The following is a 22,678-nucleotide window of genomic DNA, read 5'->3' as shown; positions in this document are numbered from 1 at the left end:
TAGATAAACAATGAAGGACGTTTATTGTTGTTTATGAATAAACAAATTAGAGGCGTTGAATTGCAAGAGTTATCAGTCTACTAAATACAATTATAACATATCACATGCTTCAAATTCAATTTTAAGATTCATAATTTTAGATAGCACAAAACAATAAAATAAAATCTATTAATTAACCAAATATTTTACATTTTGATTTGTTTGAACTTGGGTTGTCCATATAAAAGACAAGTTATATCAACCACTAAACCACAACCAAATTTATGGTATATGTAGAACTAAAATACATCTTATATAAAAAAAAATGATTAATGTCTGTAAAATTTTGATTAATGTCTCTTCAAATCTAATTTGTGTTGCACAAAGCCTTTTTAAAATTATAAATGTTTGTTTTCCCGATTTTCCACCAAGGTGGAAACTTCTGAAATAGAAATGTTTATTTTAGATATGCATTCAACATCTAATATAACAATATCCTCATCTTCATTGTATTTGGGCACCTCGCCCTCTTTAGTGAAAAGAGAATAATAGGTATGGGCATAGATCTAGCAATGCTTACATGGTCCTACGCCTTGTAGCAGAAACATAGCCGATCATTTCTATCAAAAGCAACACCAATCAAGGAGACAAAAGAAATCTATCATATGTCAAAGATTTGCATGGTATAGATCTGAGCTAAAAGTGATTCGCATGGGTTAATGGCAGGCATGTAAATTATACATTTCGTAAAAGCAAAAATAGTAGAATGCTACCACAAAATAAACATTGAATTTCATTCTAAAGATGGCATTATGAAACATGATTTTATATCTACTCTGAAAACATGACTTTCATCGATGGCTTAATGATAAATATATAGCATGTCATAGATTTCAGGAGCATTATATACCATCCATATAGTCCTAGGCTTCTATAACTATTTTCCCAGGGCGTTTTAGTTTACAAATATATACGAAATGAGGTGTCTGGACCCGTTCTTATTGTATAGACGTGCCAGTTAAATTGTTCACGGGAGCAACTCTTCTGGTATCGGCGCACGACCAAGGAATAAATAGTTCATCTCCTCTTGCCAGACCTAAGAAAAGATATAAAGTTCTTGCCATAAGTAAATTGAAATAAAAAACAGTATAAACATAATAATAATAATGTAGGGAAAAGGTTGTTTTTCCATTCCTCCTCACGAAGTTCATAAAAGATAAATTCCATACCTCATCACGAAATTCAACTCTCATGTGAGGTACATTGGTTTTATGAATATCATTGCCCGCTGGACCTCTTTTGTAGTAATTTCTCCCAATCCAATGGGACTGGAAAAACATATGGGGATAAATTATGGTTACTTTTTTCCTCTTAACTCATCCAAACCCATATTTAAACAAAAAAATTAAAAACAAATCTTATGTATACCTTCAGAGCATGAGAAAATCCAGACTGGTAAACAGAATTACGTGCAATTTCACAAAGATCGCAAGCACTAAGCTTCCAAACCTGTATAAAACATTTTTAGTTGTATAAAAACATTTTAGTAAGTATTTCTATTGATAAGAGATTGACAATTGTGGAGAGAAATGGATAGTAAAACTAATAATAACGTACCGATGCTGCAATGCTGTATTCCTCTACAAGAGGCTCTTTAGTCAGATGAATTTGTAAAGGATCGTCTGTTGAAAGAGATACATTGAGCCCACGTGCAAAAAACATAGGGAAAGGATTTTTATGGTAATCCAAGAACAGGGAATTGTTACTCAAAGGAGACATGGCCAAACCAATCTGGAGAGATAACACACAATATTAGTATCTCGAACACATTAGATTGCAGCCATAACAAAAAACTGCAGATCATAAGAACTAATTCAAAAATATGACCATCGTATTGCTCTCTTGTAGAAAAAAAGTTCAAATGTTTTGTTTCATACTTGTGAAAGATAGAACAAATACTGCAGTGCAGGAGACTTCCTTAAATTATTTCCATGAGCAATGTTATGTGCCAATAAGAAAGTGGCTGCCAAGTGATCACTATCCCCGGCCTGTGACATTTTATCCAAAACTAGCTTAGTCGTGGAGAAACATGCTGTTTTAAGCAAAAAACCAATATATGCTTATTGATAAAGATAAAAATACCTCGCCACAATGGGGGCGGAATTTTAATATTGAATAACCCTTGGATTCACGAAGCTGTAAACAAAGAACAATTATTACCATTAATTTTTATTGTACGATCTGTGAAGGCAGCCCATAGAATACTATCTATCTTATGAAGAACGTTGGGATTGAAGACATTAATTAATATTGCAAAGAGCGTTTTTTTGTTGATTTTATTGGTACTGTAAATATGAACATACCTTGTTAAGTGTGTATAAGTTAGCGTAGCAATAATAAGCATAGTATGAGTAAGCCGGATTAAAGACATTGGTCCACTGTTCTGGAGTTGGCATGTGCTTTGTTGGACGTCTTTCAGGTTTGCTTTCATCATCAACCATATCGAACCCTACAACCTGGAAATAATAATAGTTAGAAACTATTTATTAATATTTCAATGACTAACTAAAACTCTATGACCTAGTCGAAAGAGTAGGGAACAGAAGATTCTCTGGAAACTGCTCGTGAATGATTCCACTTTATATGCAAAATTTGAACTTTCAGGATAAAAGAAGAATGAGAAATCCCATGCTACCGCATTGAGAACTGATGAATTGTTAACGTGCATTCTTTTTATCCTTTTCAGTCATTTTGTAAGAGGTCTGAATTTATCTTTGTTATGAGAAGACACAGTAGATAGAAGCTATTGTTATGTTGTCTTAAAGCAACACCGGTTAGAAAGCAATAACCTACAAAGTACCTTCTTTGGATGCATACAGTTTCCCTCAATGAAAATAAATATAGCAATACGTTAACGTCCCCTTATGACTGAAAATGCAGATTGGTTGAGCCCCATACAGATGCTTACCAAAGTGTTCCAAATTTCCAATGTTATAATTGATGTTAGTATAGATAATCTAGTATCATAGGAAATGGTTAACAAATTGAAATTGAGGAGACTAGAAGACCCTTGTCCATCCTTGTAGAATCTCATGGTTGAAAGAAGAGCATAAGGTGTTCGTAAATGAATAATATCTGGTGAAATTTAAAATAGGAATATATCATGATGAAGTTTTGTGTAATATTATGCCAATAAATGTGTCTTTTGTCATTGAATAAACCATGTCAGTATGATAGGAAGACTATACATGATGAAAGAAAACTCACCTTGTTGAAGGATGAGAGGAAACATACTTTAGTACCATTAAAGGAGAGAAAAAGAAAGCTTTTAGCATGAAAATATGTATTTTGCATTTATCTTGTAATATACTGTCCCAAGATATTTGACCAAAAATTTGCAATTTTCACAATTTATGATGCACAGGCATTTCGTTCACTATTTTTAACATTGGGTGAGTCATGTCATGTTTATCCTTTTGCATGGTTTCATCCACCATTCTCTATATAAGGAGATAAACCTCTTTGTAAGCATATCTTGTTATTTAATAAAATATTAAAATATTGCGTTCTATTAATTTTTACAATTTGATATCAGTGCAGGGGGTCACATGAATTTACCAATTGTAATAGAAGGTGAAAATTACATGCTGTTCCTAGTATAGTGCACGGCCTCTTTTTTAGGAAAACACAAGGGTATCATTCAAAAATTCCAATGGTCAAGTTTTTAGCATTGTTATTTTTTTCTTAAAAAGGATGCACCTATATTACCTAAAATCGCAACTGTTTTTAGAGAAAATCACGTGGCTTTTTTTAATGAAAATCACACAAAATTTTATTTCAAAAATGGGAACCATTCTCATCTAAAAATCATGTCATCAAACAAAGGAAAATCATCCCAAAATTCATTGCAGAATTGTAAAATCCCAAGGCTTAATCTGACTCAATTTGTTTGACTTCCCAGTTTGCAAGCATTCCTCTGTGGAGATTGATCATGTTGGAGTAAATATAATTTGCTCACAAGCTTAAGTTTACTTAGGCATATCATTTTCCTAGGTAATAGGTAAACTTTATTAAGATTTTATTATTTATCTTCATCTAGTATTTTGTGCCATTAGTTGGTACGTAATACCTACCCTTGCACCTTATTGGTGCTTGCATCCTAGCCTTTGCCTATAAAAGCAGGCCTTTGTAAATAGTTTTATCATCAAGCAATCAACATTCCTCTTGCATCTCTTTCTCTAGTGGTTGGTTGTCTCCTGGCATATTCCTGTTTACATCAACATGGTTTCATAGTAGGTTCTAAAGAGTTTCCAGCCCGCATCCAGAGTCTGAGTTGCTAAAGAAATTGTAGTATCAATCTGTGCCCCAATTGTTCTATTGTAGACAGCTCAATCCGGCATTGTTCTGCAAGAAAATTATATTTGGCTCAATCCGGCCAATTCTTTTACAGATCCGCAGTGGTTCTGGTAGATATTAGGTTTTTGGCATTTGAATTTTTTTTAAACTACTATTTCACCACCGGCCAACGATATTGCTTTGGTATTAAATTTCTATCTGGAGACCCTGCTCATTTCATTTTTGGTTGAGATATATCTCAAGGATACTCTGTATTTGGGATGTCGCCATATCCAGGTTCAACAACCATTAGTTTTTTGCAGGCCTCTACAATCTCATTGGTTGCGTAGTGATAGAGGTTGCGTACACTTCTCGCTACAAGATCTTCATAGGCTCGTAAAGGTTTTTGGTATGTTTTACTGTATATTGAGGTGATCTCAGTCATCTTTGCAGTAATTGTTATTGTGCACCGATTTTCTGGTTGTGCATTTCTTTTTAGATGGCCATCACATTTTGTTGAGGCGTCAGATCTTGTTTGTCATCGATCTTTGTTCCAATTTAGCACATATTACTTTCAGCGGATATCAGGGATTATATTGCAGATCTGAAGGGTTTGGAACCCCCTCAAGGCAACCGTACCAATTCCCTAGCTGGCCGTACCATTTAGCAGGCCACAGGTTACTCAATTTGGTCGTACCATCCAGAAAAGGGTTTGGAATTCATGCAGACTTCATGATCAGCACCCTCCAGCAATGGTTTGGTGATTCCAACAAGCTATAGGAGTCATTTGTGGTTCATATTGATCATTCATTGAGGAAAATTTAGTTAGAATCAATAATTTTGCCTGCAAGCCAGGCATGGGACTTAGCAATTCCACTATTTCTTTCAGTATTTGTTTTTGATAATTATTGTTGGTGCAAATAAAGTCAATTGGAGTTGTTTTACCTCAATGGATCCTCATATACTGTGATTTCATTGAATTCTTCAATAAAACCCTTCACTGGTTGAACACTGGACTCCGGGTGTGCATATTTGACTTAGTTCTATTAATTCTGAAAAGTTGTTATCTTGCTGTTATTAAAAATCAGAACCCAGAAATTTATATTAGTCAATTATGGTTTTACAATTTGGGTCCAAAACGTTGTTTATTGGCATGTCTCGTGTAAAACCCCATTCAAGCATTGGCAACAAAACCGAAACTAAAACACTTGAAAAACTACCTCAAATACTTAATTCAGCAGCATCAAAAATTAGAAAAATTACATCAGATTTGAGTGGGGATCTTTCACTATCTGTCTGTATGAGGATGTGGAGCAGTTTGCAATAAAGTTGAGAGTATTATCTGCATTGGAGCTGAAATCAACCAACTCTTTTGACATCTTAGATGTTACAGGCCTGAGTTCAACATCCAGTCTTTGCCTCCAGGAGTTTTTTGACTCAATCTCAGAGCTATTGTGCAAGGCCAGGATTAATTTAATCCTCAATCTTTTAATTTGATATGTAATAAAATCCCTTTACCAGTTAAATAAAAGTATAAGAAAATTTTGAGATGAGAACCTTATTTCTTTCCTCTCCATGCAATGTCCTTTATATTGCTGCTCTATTAGTTCATAAGAAAATCATACAAATCAGCAAGTTTCTATTTGGGTAATTGGTAATGTATTTGTAAAAAGAAAAAGAAAATATATGTCAAAGAAACATTACAATTTTACGCTCAGGTTTAGTGTATGAGAAGTGTTTGACCAAATTCCAACCAGCTAACAAGTTAATTTAGGAAAGAATTGCAAACTTGGATCAAAATTCTCTAATCACTCCTCTAATAAGCAATCTTCCAATCATATATTGCTTGGTTAAAATTAATACTAATAGAACCTCCCAAAATTCTCACATGCCTCAAAGATCTTGTATTGCAACTGAGCTACACCCTCTGGAAGGATCTGCCCAAGTGGAAAATTGGAATGCTTGTGTTGATACCCCTGCGGATGGTAATATTGGGTGGACTTGGAACATGGATAGCCATCCACTGATTCAACAAACACCAAGGAAATACAAATTCACTGCAAACCATCTCATTTGGATAAACCATGCTCTAGCCGGCTGATATTTCAAATTTTTTTTTTTTTCAATTCAGCAAGCTTTAGATATAGATAATCTGACAAATTGGATGTCTAAACACATGAGACAGAATATTAACACTGTTGTATATTCCATATATGAATCTATGTGGTTATTCTTCTCCTTTGATGTATCTTCCTTCAGAAGCTGGACTCCTGAAGAATTTTTTAACTTTTGCTTTTTAGACTATATATAGTTCATTAAAAGAAAAGACATAGTAGTAAGATTAGAAATAATTAAAAAGGCTTAAGATGTCTATATTCACTCAAGTTTTATCAATTGATTCAAAATATAGCCACCTCAGAATACACTCCTGGCATGTCTTTAAAATTATGGTGGTTATGTAACCATCTCCCTAATTTGATCTTTTAATAACATCTATTTGTGCTTTAAAATGTTACATTTTTTATGTTAAAAGAATTTTACAATTTTTGGACTTGCAGAATCATTGCTTATTTTTCTTTTCTGAATTTATATTATATTCTTAATATTTTTTATTTTTGCTGTATCCAAATATCTGTCCCTCATTATTTTTGAAAATAACATACCAGTAGCCAACCACATCTCCGATGCTAGTACCCATCTCCTAGAAACTATGGGTTCACCATTAGGCAAAGGATTGTCTATCTACCTGGGTTCAACTATATCGACAACTGCCTTAATTTATCACATGCATCAATGTTAATTCTGGACAGGCAGCATAAGACTTCTTATTGACGTCAAAGCTCCTACAAAAATCTATCCAATAAAGCCAGTAGAATCAGTCAATGTTCTAAACGCAGGTTATTTATCAACACGTTTCCTTTATAAGAGTGACCTTCTAGGATGAAAACTAAGAGAGTCCACACTAAATTAGTTTCACAAAATAACTATATCATGAAACTATCAAGGTTTGATGTACATCTGCAGCTCTATCGAACGACAACTATTCTATAAGGATTTATCATATGTTTATTGCAGATCTCCATCTGGATCAAATGATGGAAAGAAATAGTCAACTATTGTGAATAAAAATGAACATTTTGTCAAAAGCCTTCTAAATATTTCAAAATTTTTGAACCATTAAATAAGAATAAAGAAGCCAACCTGTTTCAAAAAGACATGCAGTTGAGGATGAGAGCTTGGATCAATTGTAACCTCAAATAGAGGAATAAAAACATTGTCCAACATATCCTGAAAAGTTGTAACTATGCCCATTTCCTTGTACACATTATATAACCGAGGCAGCTGAAACAAACAAAAGTAGGAAATTGAAGATATGAATTGATTAGTCTCCATAAAAAAACATATATTTAAAGTGTTAAATTCTTATCATGAAAACAAGCATCACCAGAGAAAAATTACATATAATTGAATAACCAAGGTTTAATTCATATGTAAGTCAAAGGCAACAGATTAAAATTATTTGTTTTGAGTGGATATCATGGTCCACATCATAAGCAAGAATAGAAAGAAAGAAATTATATTAATGTCCACAGGTGACCCAAAAGAAGTTCAATGGTACTGAAGAGTGCATCAATATAATCATTGAGAGACCCAATAAGGGCAAGGAACAAAAACAAAAATGCAATACAACTGCAGGCCACAAAAACATGATCTAGAAACCAATACAAATAGACTGAATTCATTATACCGAGCTCTACGGCATTCATAAAGATTACCCAAATTGGCTATGGGCATTTACAACTAGAAAAGGAAAAAACTTAAACATGAAAATAGTATCAATCTAGACTATTAATTTACCAATATATCACCCATGGTATCAAGGCCCTTAGAATGTGGTATTCTACGAATCGTGATTAAAATACAGTCAATGAGATTACAAATAATATACAATATCCAGGAGAGGAAAGAGTAACTAAGTGGAATGCTTCTTGGACTTATTTGCAAAAAATAAAGTAAGCTTCTAAAAAGATGTATGCCCAAGTGCTATTAGCATCAGTATAACTTCAAATCACCCCTAATTGAATGGATCCATCCCCAATACAATGGCATAGTCCAATTTTATTGATAAATATCAATTATGTCTAGGGGCTCTGTTAGCAAACATGTACACTACAAAGAATGATGGCCCTCCTTCAATTGGTGAGGTATATTCACATTCTAAATTCACTTGTCACTGAAGTTCTTCCAATGTTTTATTTGGACATGCAAAAAGGATTCCAAAAACTCAATTCATTATCATTGGAGCCACCATCATGCCCAAAACTAGAGTTTAATTGACAGAATACAATGACATTTAGAAACCTTATTAACAAACCTGAATCAACCAAACAACATTTTCACTGTACAACTCATTGTTGACTATCCAGCTTGCCATTTGGTCCCACTCACTTTGTTTTCTTCCATAGATTGATATTCTGTACTCTGCCATCTGCCACACCAAAAGCAGGAACAATGTGAGCTGTTAAATGCATTGTTGATAATGACTGCCCTAAGCAGACAATAGGTAAAAAAATCACATGAAATGCATCCCTCAATATGATTGCAGTATAAATGTTTGAAACTGTGTGAAATTGCCAAACACAAACTACACTAAATGTTTTCATATTTTGTAAACAAATTGCAATCAGTAATTACTTAAGTCCCCAAACTCTGTCAGTTGGAACACTAACCTGGTATTTACTTGCGGCAAGATCAGAAAAAACTTGCATTGTAAGCTCCGCGAGAAAACGGCCTGAAAATACATGCAATTAAGGTAGGAACCAAATTGTCAACATTAATCTCAAATAATTCTAGTACACTAGCACAAATATAATGCATTTAGGTCCCTACATCTCAGCTAGACTTTTTCAATTTTTCGGTCAAAGAGCCAATATACTGATTGTATGTTGACAGAGATCTCAAAATGACAACAAATTGAAGATAATATTTGAAATAGAAAAATAATAATTGCTGGTCACTCACTCTATATTTAGGAGATAAAGACATTTATTAAATATTGCAAATTTTTTAATTTGAAAGCTGTAAAGAAACAACCAACAATACCAGAAAATATTTTGTATTCTCAATAAGAACTAAATAGGCCTCAACAAACAAGATACCCAAAATAAAAATAATCTCTTTCATTGGTGCTGTGATCAGAGAATTTTTGCAATTATTCAACAGATAAAAAGATAAGAGCAACTGGCTCAAAACTCCAAACTAGTATTCACCATTTGCCAGTCGAAAAGAAAAAAGAAAAGACCATAAAAAATATAGACATAAAGACAAAGTTGTTCAATAAGAATTAGCAACAAATAGGTAGCTGACTAAATAAACTACATCAGTAAGGAGATTCATAATATTTCCAAGATCTGGTATCCTCAAAAGAATTTAGTCAAGTGAAGAAAAAATTCTAAAAGTATCCTAATTTGTGACTGCTTGAGGACAAGCAATTTTGGGAAGGGCGGACCGTAATGTCCCCTTTTCAGAATGAGATTTAATAATATATAATAATAAAAATTAAAATATTAAGTTCAACAAATGTTCAAAAGGCATGAAATGAAAGGTTGTGACTACCTCAAGAATAAGATATAAAAGGGAGATCACTTCCTTGGGAGGATATCATAAAAGCAAGGAATATAATAAATCACAAATAGGGAATTAAGGAAGAAACAATTGAGCATATAAATCAAGGAAGGATTAATAGAAATGAATGGAAAGAAAATAAGGAAATGACAATTTCAAATGGCAGAAATTATGAAAGGTCATACTCTTTCAAAGGAGGGTAATTGTGAAAGATTGTGACACTTGCAAAGGGCAGACATGATTAAGAGGTTGATTTATCCCTCACATTGGAAGATATAAACGGGCAAAGGTTTCAAATGAGGAGGGCATCCAAGGGAGATCAAATTGGAAAATAATTCAATATTCTCAAAAGACAGCAATGGAGGGCGCTGACTCAATTCTTATGAAAGGTGGTAACCCTTTCACCAATAACGTATAAAGGAGAAATCATTCCAAGCATTCAAGGATCACTTATCAATCATCACTCATCACACTATGAATTCAACATTCATTCAGTCATCATTCACAAATATATCAAATCATCAAATCAAAGGAAATCATTCAATCATCAATCAATCATCGACAAGAATAAAGGAATCAACCAAACAAAACAACAATCAATTCTTCCATCAATTCAATCAGTCTAATATCAATCATCCAAGCATCATTCAAACATCCATCATTCAAACATCTATTGTTCACGTATCAACCATTTTATCATCAAATCATTCAAGCATCAATTCATTAAGTATCATTTAAGTATACACTCAAAAATCCCTCAAGAAATGATAATAAATAGAAATCAAGCAATCAACAATACTCTAGAAAACTCCATAGGAAATTGGTTTTGAATAAGTGTCTTGCTATGATTTATTGATCTGAGTTTTATTAATCTTCGACAAATCAGTCCAAAGGAGAGGTATTGCTTTAAATCAAGGTAAGTTCTATCTTCTAAATTATTCTTAGAATTTTAAGTTGAATATTATAATGAAAATGTCTTCAGTTTTGATTAAATTATATTTAAAAAATATGTTTTAATTCTCATCTTAAGTTGGAATTGTTGTTTTAGGGCAAAAATCAGGAATATGAAAATATCCCAACAAGGGACATTACAATGTGTGTGTAGAGTGTTGGGTGTTATTCTGTCGTTCTAATGTGTTCTTCACAGGGTTACCAGGATACACTTCTCGAGACCCCTGGGACGTGTCCCCGGGACTCAGACTCGTCTCCCATCTCGGAGGCATCTCGAGAGTCTTCTGTTTGAATTAGTCTCTCAAGTCTCCCGGATGAAAAAATGCAGTCTCCCGCACCAAAACCCACAAAAAAGGACTTCCACTGATTTACAAAATTTCAGCAATCATATAGATCAGAAAGTTCAGTGGTGGATTTGTTCTAAAATGGATGAGAATGACTAAAATGTGCTTTTGTCCTATCTATTATTGGCGAGCAGCATATTAATCCTATTTTGATAGTGATTGTGGTCAATCCGCGTACTTACAAGTTATAATAGTAAGTAAATCTGATCAAAATAGTATAATAATTGTTGCAGCGATATATTATAACCCTGGGTTAATTTGTATTGCAATTTACTTATATCTTATAATACCATAGATGGTAGTAATGCCAATGGTTCCTTTCTTTATCTCTAATGTATTGGCTCATCCCATTGAAGAACTGGTAGTATTGTAATGCTCACCCCAGTGAATGAGTGGAAGAGCTGTTTTTGCTTACCCCACCCAATAACTGGAGATTTTTATTTGCTCACCACTCAACAAGTGGAAGATTTGGTTTTCCTCACCTCATTGAATAAGTGGAATTGCTATGGCTGTTGTAATTGCACTCCACTAAATAAGCTTGAAGTGTCTATGTTTATTGTATAGTACACTTCGTTGAATAAGCGTGGACACCAGATTAGGGCATATTGATTTGAAAGAATTCTAACAGCGGGTAAATAACCCAAATAGACACCCAATCATGCACAGACTAGTGGAAAGTGGATTACTAGAAGCAGTGGCATACCCAATAGCGGTGCAATGCACAGATTTAGTGATGGAGTGCATTAACAAGTACAACCCGAACACACGAGAGATCAAAACAAATGATGATAGGGTTCTCATAACCCTAGACCAAGCTACTATCCACAATTGCTTCTGCCTCCCAACCAGAGAAGTTTACTCACATTAGGATTTTGCCATATCATAGACAACATTCAATGAAATGAAGGGTTTTTACAAGAATGTCCTCGCTAAGGAGTCGTCTGATGTGTCAAGAAGAGGGAATCCCAATTGCCAAAAACAATTCACAAGTCGTACCTAAAAGATGAGATAGTGGATATAATCATCCTATTACACATGAATGGATGCATTTCTTTGTACAAGTTATATGTATTGGTGAAACATACTTGGACTGAGCAAATCTAATTAGTGACAGGTTGCATACTATGATCACTTTTTTCCCCTTAACAAGTTCTTTTACATGTCATCCTACTTGTTTTATGCCCTAGCCTGCACAAGATATTGGCTTCGTTTGAGTCATGTGAAGCAATTTGATGATAATATTCAGATTTATGATTTTTATCCAGAATTGAAATAGCAGAAGAGTTTTTCTAAGTTTCTAACTTTAGAAGAGTGAATGATGCATTTAATACGCTAGTATTTGGTAAAATATTGATGTATTTACTAATGATCAAACCGATCATTAAATAGAGTTACAAGGATCGATGTTTCTAATTAGAAACAAACGATAACTAAAGCAAGAATAGAAACACTCTAATATTTACAATATCGTACATAATTAACCATTAAACAAATAGAAATAAGGATATTCTAATACCCTCCCTTAATGGTTAATCTGTCTACTACACCAAGTAGCCCCCTAAACTTAGCAAACTTATCTAGAAGTAGGGACTTGGTGAGGATATCTGCAGTCTGGTCCTCTGTAGGAACATACTGCAAATCCATGGACCCATCTTCAACCAGTTTGCGGATGAAGTGATAATTAAGCTCAACATGCTTGGTCCGCTCATGGAAAACTAGATTCTTAGCGAGTTTAAGCACCCCTTGATTGTCACAAAAGAGGGTTGTAGGACCGGCTTGAGACAGTTGGATGTCTAAAAGCATCCGACGAAGCCAAACTGCCTCACAAGCTGCTTAGACTATTCCTTGATATTCAGCTTCAGTCGAGGAAAGAGCTACGACCTGCTGCTTCTTATTGGTCCAAGTGATAGCACCTGTGCCCAAACTGAAGACATATCCAGATGTAGACTTTTTGTCATCAACAAAGCTTGCCCAATCCAAATCTATGTAACCAATGAGTCTGGGATCTTTGGTCCTGTTGTGACCATTTCACACATCGCCCCATTAGAATGGGGACCCCCTCTTTTTCGCTTTCGTTTTGCTTGTTCTTCTCTCTGTTTTTAGGGTTTTGAGTGAGTGAGTTGTCTGTCTGGACTAGGGCTAAGCCTTAGGGGTTTCTTTTGATGTTATTCAAGCTAAGTCCAGTCAAATTTTGAAAGTTGTTAAGCGTCCTCCCGAAGATTGAGATGATTGAAATAAGGTAAGTCTTTCAGGAGAGTCAAATAGGTCTTAGGTTAGGTCTAATCAGGGTTTTTAGGGTAAAATCCAATTTTGACTAAGTGTTAGCTTTTTTGAAGGTGAAATTGTGTGTTCTTGCCTGGGGAAGTTTTGATAAATTTTTTGAAAGCAAAATGATGCCTGAAATAGAGAAGTCACTCCTGACCCTCTCTGAGGGTCCAGGGCGAACTTCATCCTAAAACACAAATTCTTGTTTTGAGAAGGCTTGCTAACTGGTTCCTGGCCTTGAGAATGACCTAACTCTGCTTTGTGAAGTGATTGGGGACTTAAATTTTGAATATTTTAGCCAGAAGGAGTGAATCGCTCCGGACCCTTGCTGAGGGTCCAGGGCGAAAATGTTATTTAAGGCATATTTGTCACTGACTTTTCTAATTTGTTTTGTGCAGGGTCTCCAGGAGAGATGATTGGACATGACTTGATGCTTTTGAAGATTTGAAGGCATGAAAAATGATGAATTTTGAAGGCTAAGGGAAAAGTCGCTCCTGACCCTCTCTGAAGGCCCAGGGTGAAATTTTGATTTCCCTCATCTGGTAGTGAAAAAGGACCAAGTGTTGGGCATAAATGGAAAATGAATGACTTTCTCCATCCACCTGAAGGAGTTTTAACTTGAAATGATGAAGGATCTTGTTGGAATCATCAAAATCGCTCCTGACCCTCTTTGAAGGTCCAGGGCAAAAAAGCTTATTGGAGTCATTCCTGACCTTGTTTGGTCAAATTGAGATATCAAAGGCATGATGGAGGATGAAATGAGCGTGATAAGGTGTCCAGACTTGATTGAAGATGATGAATTGAAGGAGTTCTACCCAAGGGGAGTAAATTCGCTCCTGACCCTCTCTGAAGGTCCAAAGCGAAATTCTTTATATGCACATTTTTAGACCTTTCTTGGACATGAACTTTTATTCATAGCGTGAAACAAGATGAAATCTTCCCTAGCAAAGATATTTCATGATGAAAAGTGAAGCATTTTGGTCTAGAGGGCAAAATTCGCTCCTGACCCTCTCTGAAGGTCCAGAGCAAAATTTTCAAAAGGCACATTTCTTGCTAGGTCAAAGTGATTTTTATGATTGGAATAGATAAAGGCAAGTGTGTTTTACCCATTGAATATAATTTGGACGATCAACGAGGAAGCAATCAAGCTAGGTTTAAAAGTCGCTCCTGACCCTCTCTAAAGGTCTAGGGCGAATTTCTAAGTTTCTCTCCTTTCTTTGAAGAATTAAGATAAAATCTTGCTTGAACGAGTGAGGAAGGGTGTGTTTTGACCGTTGAAGATAATTTGGAGGGCTAACAAAAGATGGATAAACTTGGATTTGCAAAATCGCTCCTGACCCTCTCTGAGGGCCCAGGGCGAAAAACCTAATATCCAACTTTTTTCTCCAAAATTGAGCAAAGCTAAGCCTAGGCAGAAGTTAGAAACGGTGTTTGAAATGCCTTGAAGTGGAATGGAGATGCTAAGAGTGCAAATTTTGATGACAATAGGGAAAATCACTCCTGACCCTCTCCAAGGGTCCAGGGCGAAATTTCCAAGAATTCTCACTTCCCTTGTATTTCGAGATGATATTTTTGTTTCCAAGACTCAAAAGGGAGTGAAGAATGATATCCTACGCCTTGAAGGTAATTTGAAGTTGAAGTCATCAAGAATTGGTGCAAAAAGACTCAAAATCACTCCTGACCCTCACTGAAGGTCCAAGGCGAAATTTGCAAAACCAACAACTTCCCTTCAAGATTGCGTTAAGGCAAGGTTGTGCTAAGGTGGAAAGGTCCTCCAAAACGTGATGAACAAGGATTTACCTCCAAAACTTGATGATCCTAGCCAAAAAGACTCAAAGTCGCTCCTGACCCTCACTGGAGGCCCAAAGTGAAAATCTTTGAAGCCCCTATTTTGCATTACAAAAGCAAACCAAGCATGCATAGAACGAGTGAAGGAGATCATTGCTTACCCCACAAGGAGAATTGACAATTAAAAGATGAAGGATTAAGAGCAAAAGTGAAAAATCGCTCCTGACCCTCTCTGAGGGTCCAGGGCAAAAAAATCCTAATAGCACTTTCCTCCTAGAGATCAAATGAAATCAAACTCAAAACTACAATTAAAAATGCCATTTAAATGCCTAGATGAAGTTTTGGACGAAAAAGGGAGGTATGCAAGGACTAGATTGAAAAATCGCTCCTGACCTTCACTGAAGGTCTAGGGCGAAGTTGGTGATATCTTTCATTTTTACATTATTGAGTGTTGATATTCCTTAAAATGATCACCAAAATTACTAATTTTGAGGCATTCGGAAAATTAAACTTAAATTCGCATTAAATTAAAAGCATTTTGGCATTTAATAAATTAATTTTAAGCCTTAAAAAAAATCGAACTTCTATCTTGGAGGCATTTAAAATTAATTTTTTATTAAATTAAAATTAAATATGGAGCGCTTGAGGTCTTATTTTTATTTATTTTACCAAGTCGGCCCCTCCTTTTTGGAATTTTTTTTATTTTTTAACCTCTTTTTGCCAAGTCGGCCTAGAGGGAGCAAAGGGGTATTGGAGGTGTTTTTTCATCATTCAAATCATTCAATCATTGCTTCAAGTGCGAATTTGGAAGGCTAATTGAAGGTGTGAAATCTGGTTTGCTTGGAGCGATTTTCTTTCAAGTGTTGAAGGCTAGAAGGGAGTGGAATTGATTCTTTTGAAGGCTAAAGGAGGCGCATTTTATTCAAGGGAGAACTTTGATCTACATTTTGCCTAGCGAAATTCACCTATTTTTGCATCATTTCTTAGAGTTTAATACTCGAGGAGGTATGGCGAAATCATCTTGACACCATTGTTGAAGATTTGAATTTTGAACTTTTGTTTTGAAAATTCTAAGTTTGGCATAATTAGGAAATGATAACTCAAGATTTATCATGAGGTTTCCTAATTAAAATCTTAAATTTTCCTTTCTACTCTATATTTCTACACTTCAAGATATATTACTAATTGTGAAATGTTATGTAGGTGTCAAGATGGCAACTCCAAAGGCGGGAGCATCTACTAGTCGCCCGGCTTTCATGAAGGAAGATCAGAAGAACGAAGAATTGGAGACCAAGATCGTGTCCAAATGGAGCAATATCGGAGATACCAACTTGGGAAACTTCAGTATGAAGAAGTTTCGAGAGGTCCCCTATATTGGCAAGCCATCACCTGTCGCAAAGAGAATAATTGAAAGTGGCATCATCAAGGCAGCCGGTTTCCCTCCAGCAGTATAGTGTCATGAACTAATGATCGAGTGTGCCCGCCATTATGACTCACAATTGAGATCGATCGTATCCAAAGAAGGAAACACTTTGGCTTACCTTTCAGAGGAGGCTATAAGTGAGGCTCTTCATCTTCCAGAGCATAAAGATATGATTTACAAAAGCCTAGAAGGAGCCAGGTCAATGTATGAAGATCCCGACACTTGCTTGAATCTCATCAATAAGAATTGGTTGCTCAAAAGTCGTCCTCGCCTGAGCAAGATTCCCAACACACCACATAGGATCGACTTCTAGGAGGAGTACAGAGATTTGATAACTTTGCTCAATCGAGTTACAGGGGCTCCTCAAGCCTTCTACTTCGAAAAGTGGATGTTCTTCTTCATCCAAGTGATAGTCCAAGGAAAGGGAACGATTCATTGGGCTAGAATTATTAGCCATTGTCTGGATGTGCAGTTGAGAAGACTAAGACCTACTAAATCATTCCACATGAGCTCATATGTCATATATGCCCTGATCAAGAGTTTCGAATATGATGGGCTACCTCACAGAGGAGTGATCGGAAGAGGACCCGGAGAAGTGAGAATTTGTGACTCTTATGTTCATTTGCATCATCCTCCTAGAGGTGACTACAAGTTAGTCAATGATACCTTCACGATGAACATCACTAGGATATTGCAAGACGGGATCCACAATCCACTATCTCTAGATGCACAAGAACTTGTGAAGAAGTATGGTGCATGGTTCATCCAATTTCAAAAGTTTACATATATTAGAGTTCATGGGTGTCCTTCACCTCCCTACATGTTGCCGAGGTATCCGACAGACAGGATAGTGCTACTTGAGGTGACCAGACAATTGGCAGCTTATGCAAAGGCATCCAGACACAAGCATGGAAATGGAGTTCCCGTGCCCATCATATTGGGGAATTCAGTTGAGGTATGTCCTAATACTCAAGCCTTGGATGATGCAGAGAAGGAATTGGCTTTATATTCATTCACATTCTTTGCCTCGAAGGAGAATTTTGATCCTCATGGTTATATGAAGGAGACAGTTGGTAAGAAGTACAAACACGAATTTCAAGTAGAGGACTTTTGGATGAATCTCTCAAGTGATTTAGAGGTTAAAAGAAAGATGCATTCCAAGCTACCCTTAGATCTCATCAAGAAATGCAAAGTTTATAGAGTAGCTGATCAAGCACAAGATAGCGGCAGAATCTCCAGTCATCTTATGACAAAGAAGACAAAGCAGTGAAGATAGATTGGAATGAACCTGAGGTTTTGGATTTGAGAGCCTTGATGGCTCCTGTTTTATCATGTACTCGCAGATGGGTGGATGTACAACATCAGAATTGAGAGAGCAGAACGTGTCAATGACTTTTACTTTGGAGGCAAGACCAGAAGAAGGAGAAGCAAGCGTGAGTGAGAACACTTCTCATCCTAGAGGTGCAAAGAGAAAAGAAAGACCTGAAAAAAGGGAGTCTTCCAAGAAGAAGCAAGAGGCCAATCGAGATCACCCATCAAGCACATCTTCTCGACATGAAAAGAAGGCAAGCCAAGGAGAAGGTCAAGGGAAGATGGTACCTGAAGTTGATGAATCTATGGAGTCCATGGTACAGAATGATAAGCCTGAAAAGGGGCAGACACCTCAGCATTCATCAAGTCAATCTCCCCAAGTTGATGAGCTACATGAAGAGAAGAATGATGATGAAGCGACATCTCCTCTCCAACAAGATGAACCATTGCCTAAAGAAATACCAATGAGAGAGACAAGATCTGCCATTCCGGATTGGTTAAAAGAGAGACTAACAAGGGTGATCGTAATTGAAGAAGAAGAAGATGTATTTGATTTAGAAAACCTCATAGGGAATTCTCAGGAGGTAATGGAAAAGAAGAAGGCCACCAAGATGTCCAAGGTAATAAGAGATGAGACAAGATCCAGGAAATTGCAGATTGCTACACCAGTAGTGGACAAGTATGAGGGTGAGATTCTTGCAGATGAGTATGATTTAGAAACATTTGAGCTTGGTCCACTCACTACTGAGCAAGCAATGGAAGAAGCAACTGATTCATTTGAAGCACTTAAAGACAAACTTAAGGAAGAAATGGAAAAAAATAGGAAGCTTGAGAGAGAGAGAGGTGCTTGGAGAGGCTATTTTAGTCATCTCAATCAACCCTTGAGACGTCGGGATCCAGCAGTATCTCCTTTGCAGGGACTTCCTCTTGAATCAGTTGGCGAAGCAGAAAGGGTCAAAAGCTTGGTTCAACTTATGAGCTCTTGGATTGATAAATCCCATACGGTAGCTGTTGAATTTGCAACAAGAATGATGAAGACAATCCATCGAGCTATCCAGGTCCTTGAGATTATCCACAATCTAATGATAACTGTAGCCGCTTTCGCTCACACTAGAGATGTTATCATTCTGGTCCTGCAAGTAATCAGGCAAACACCAAGGAGGATCCTGGTACAAGAAAAGATAATGGATGGAGGAACTCACAACCTAGTACAGTGGTCAGCTCTACTCCAGATGAAAGAGGTTCTTTTTGAAGACATCAACACCAAATGCAGTCGAATTAAAGGTGTCATCCATCCAATTCAGGATAAGGTGTTTGAGGTGTTGTGTACCATTCTTGGCAGGCGGATCGAGATTGAGACAGATGTGGACCTCCAAGAGTTGGAAGAGAGAGTCAAGGTCATCTTTTGCAAAGATGAGAATGTCATCACAGATGGACAACGAGACCTAATGTTCACTACCATGCTCCTGATTGAGAAGATCAAAGAACTCGAACCTGGATGGGAAACGACTCTTCTCACTGCCTTTGATCAGGTTATCCACTTGGAGGAGCGAATGAGGAATCTTCCCGAGATTCCTATTGCCGAGATTGAAGGAATTGTGTCCAGATTCGTTGCATATGCTAAGAAAGAACATTGGAAGGAGAACAAGGTTCTAGAAGAACGGTTGTTATAGAATGATGTGGCATCTTAATTATCATTGGTCTATGTTTCCTCGATTGTTGTGCCAATTAAATATTTGGCTATGCATTTAATAATGTTCATCTAAAAGGGGAACTTTTTGTAACAAACCCTAATTAGGGTTTAGGTGTCAGAATTTCAGCTATTGATCTTCTTTTGATCTGGGTCGTTCATTGTAATTGAGGATGCTATATATACCCTCACTCATTTTAATTTTGTCATTAGAAATTAGATATTAAGGAGATAGATAATAGTTAGAGCTTTGGAGAGAAGAAAGTTATTTTGTAGCAAGATTGAGTAGTGAAGAAAGAATTTCGAACAATTGTTGTCTATTTTGGCTTTGAGATCAATAAAATATTGAAGTTATGGTGTTTTATTGCAATTCTTGCGGCTATCTTCATGGTTGTTTACTTTCTTGAATCATTCTCAGTCGAAGTTGTATTTAAGTTTGAAGGACTAAGTGTTGTGTTTGATCTTTGGTGAGATTCACGTTCCAAACCACTAGCTTCTTACCAATTGTAAGGACGCCTTGCGTGGTCAACTAGAGATATTTAGATTGCTGGAACCTTCAGTCATTATTGAACTATTGATATGTATCTTTATGGTAGTATCTATAATTCTTGATGATTTGAAAATCACTAATCACCTTAGAAGATCGCATCAATTCCAGTAGAGTTGTAATTCCTTGGCAATACTGAAATTGGTAGAATCTTACCAAGTCTAGCCTACATTGAGTCATTCTTAGGATTAGATTAGAATTCATCCCTTGAAAACCCTATCTTTTGATCTTTTTTGAGAGTTTGTTAGTGTTAGGAAATTCCTGTTCCTGCAATTAAGTAAGAGCAACACGGACCAACTTTTAAAGTGCGTAAGACCCCTTGAAGAAACAGCATTCACAACGACCATTGGTGCTTATCCACACGTAGAGATCCTACAGCGAAGAACCTTGAAGTCACGCTGATTGATCCTTTTCGCGATATCTTCAGCATTCAGAGGCTTTACTCAAGAGAGGATAAGGTACCCTTAGGTATTTTATTCTGTGTTTGATAGTGTACAAAATACACGTCAACAGGTCCGTCCATCAAGGATACCAAAGTTTGAAGTGCCCTTAACATAGCGCAAGATCCACCTCGTTGCAGCCCAAAATTCTGATGTAGGAGTTGTCATGAAGTGGGATATGTAACTCACTGCATAGCTCAGATTAGGTCTAGTGGAGGTGAGATATATTAAACTGCCCACTAGTTGCTTGAAATTGGATTCATTCTCAACTGGAGAACCAGATTTGGCTGACAACTTCAGGCCTTTCTCCATAGGTGTAGATGAAGGTTTGTAGTCCCGCATACGAAACTTGTCTAACAGAGCCTTGGCATATTTGGACTGAGAAATGAAGATGCCATGAGACTGTTGCCAAACCTCAACACCTAGGCAGTAGTGCAGAAGCCCAAGGTCGGTCATGTCAAAAGACTGGCATAAATTTTGCTTGATTCCTTGAATCAAAGATGTCGAGCTGCCAGTGATGATCAAATCATCAACATAAATAACCAAAATAATGATATCACTGCCAGTAGTCTTGACATACAAATTTGAGTCAGAAGGACTCCTCTGGAAACCCTAATCTGTGAGGTACTTATCAATCTTCATGTACCATGCCCGAGGAGCCTGTTTCAGGCCATAGAGTGCTTTCACCAGTTTGAGAACCTGGTGTTCTTTTCCGGCAACCTTGAATCCAGGAGGTTGCGTCATATAGACCTCTTCCTGTAACTCACCATTTAGGAAGGCACTCTTGACGTCCATCTGATGGACCTTCCAACCACACTGAGTTGCCATGGCTAGGACTAATCGGATGGTGCTCATCTTTGCTATCAAAGCAAAGGTCTCCTCATAATCAATTCCTTCATGCTAAGAGAAGCCTATGGCAACGAGACGAGCCTTGTACTTATCCAAAGTACCATCAGCCTTGTATTTGACCTTATAGACCCATTTGCATCCAATGGGTTTCTTCCCTGGAGGAAGATCTAATAGAAGCCAAGTGTTATTTTCAACAAGCTCTAGTGCTCAGTTGCCATAGCTTGTTCCCACTCAGGTATCCCTTTCACCTCTATGTATGTCTGAGGTTCATACACACTATGAATGTTGGCCATGAGAGCAAAATTGACATAATCAGGCTGCTTGCTCTGTCTCCGAGCATTTCTACCCTCGATGAGCTCATCATCATGAAGATCAGCAAGTGTCTTAGCCCACCATTTAGGCCAGAGAGTAGAAATGCCAACATCAAATGTTGGAGGTGCAACATGATCAAGTTTAGCAAACAGAAGATCAGATAAATCTTGAGGAAAGTCAGGTGGTGCAGCTGCGTGTCTGGGTGATCCTGCAGGAGAAGGAACTGATGTAGGTGCAGAAACTGGATCAGCTGGAGCCCTCCCATCAGGTGGACCTAATGGAAGACGAACACCCAAGTCTGAAGCCTTCAAAGACTGATCCTCTAAATCCATAACTGAAGGAGAGAGCTGAAATGGCCCTCGACCCTCATCAAAAACCACATCACGACTGAAGATGAGACGATCTGTCTTGATGTCAATCAATCGGTAGGCTTTATGATTATCACTATAGCCGGTGAGCATGAGTTTTTGGCTCTTGGCATCCATCTTCGTGCGCTTAGCATCAAGGATCCAAACAAAAGCAGTGGAGCCAAAAACCTTCAGGTGACTGATTATGGGCTTGCGGCCTAACTAGGCCTCTTCCGAAGTCTTCTTCTTCACAGATACACTAGGAGACCAATTCAGAAGATAGACTGCAGTGTTAACTGCTTCAGCCCAAAACTTCTTTAGAACACTTTTGTGTTCAAGCATAGACCAAGCCATTTCGGTAATCGTGCAGTTTCTCCGCTCAATGACACCGTTTTACTGAGGGGTGTAGGGTGTAGTGAGTTGGCGCTTGATGCCATGTTTTTCACAGAAATGGGAGAAAGTAGAAGAACAA

The 22,678-nt window shown here is 36.9% G+C and overlaps 1 protein-coding gene across 1 annotated transcript in view; it reads right to left on the bottom strand.

Moving 5' to 3' along the window:
- Positions 1–738: 738 nt before the first annotated feature.
- Positions 739–22,678, bottom strand: part of LOC131047038 (AMP deaminase) — a 103,288-nt gene continuing 81,348 nt past the window's right edge. Inside the window, exons 10-19 of the mRNA XM_057980831.2 lie at positions 9,045–9,106; positions 8,690–8,803; positions 7,516–7,656; positions 2,343–2,495; positions 2,122–2,175; positions 1,917–2,027; positions 1,597–1,770; positions 1,408–1,488; positions 1,209–1,307; positions 739–1,075 (exon numbers count right to left, since the gene is read on the bottom strand). Of these exons, the coding sequence (XP_057836814.2) occupies positions 1,007–1,075; positions 1,209–1,307; positions 1,408–1,488; positions 1,597–1,770; positions 1,917–2,027; positions 2,122–2,175; positions 2,343–2,495; positions 7,516–7,656; positions 8,690–8,803; positions 9,045–9,106 (1,058 nt within the window). The 3' untranslated portion in view covers positions 739–1,006. The remainder of the gene's footprint in view (positions 1,076–1,208; positions 1,308–1,407; positions 1,489–1,596; positions 1,771–1,916; positions 2,028–2,121; positions 2,176–2,342; positions 2,496–7,515; positions 7,657–8,689; positions 8,804–9,044; positions 9,107–22,678) is intronic.

The sequence above is a fragment of the Cryptomeria japonica genome, chromosome 7 (assembly GCF_030272615.1).
Source record: "Cryptomeria japonica chromosome 7, Sugi_1.0, whole genome shotgun sequence".
NCBI classification, from domain to species: Eukaryota; Viridiplantae; Streptophyta; class Pinopsida; order Cupressales; family Cupressaceae; genus Cryptomeria; species Cryptomeria japonica.
Note: the sequence above shows the minus strand (reverse complement) of the source record. Positions and strands in the feature narration are given on the sequence as shown.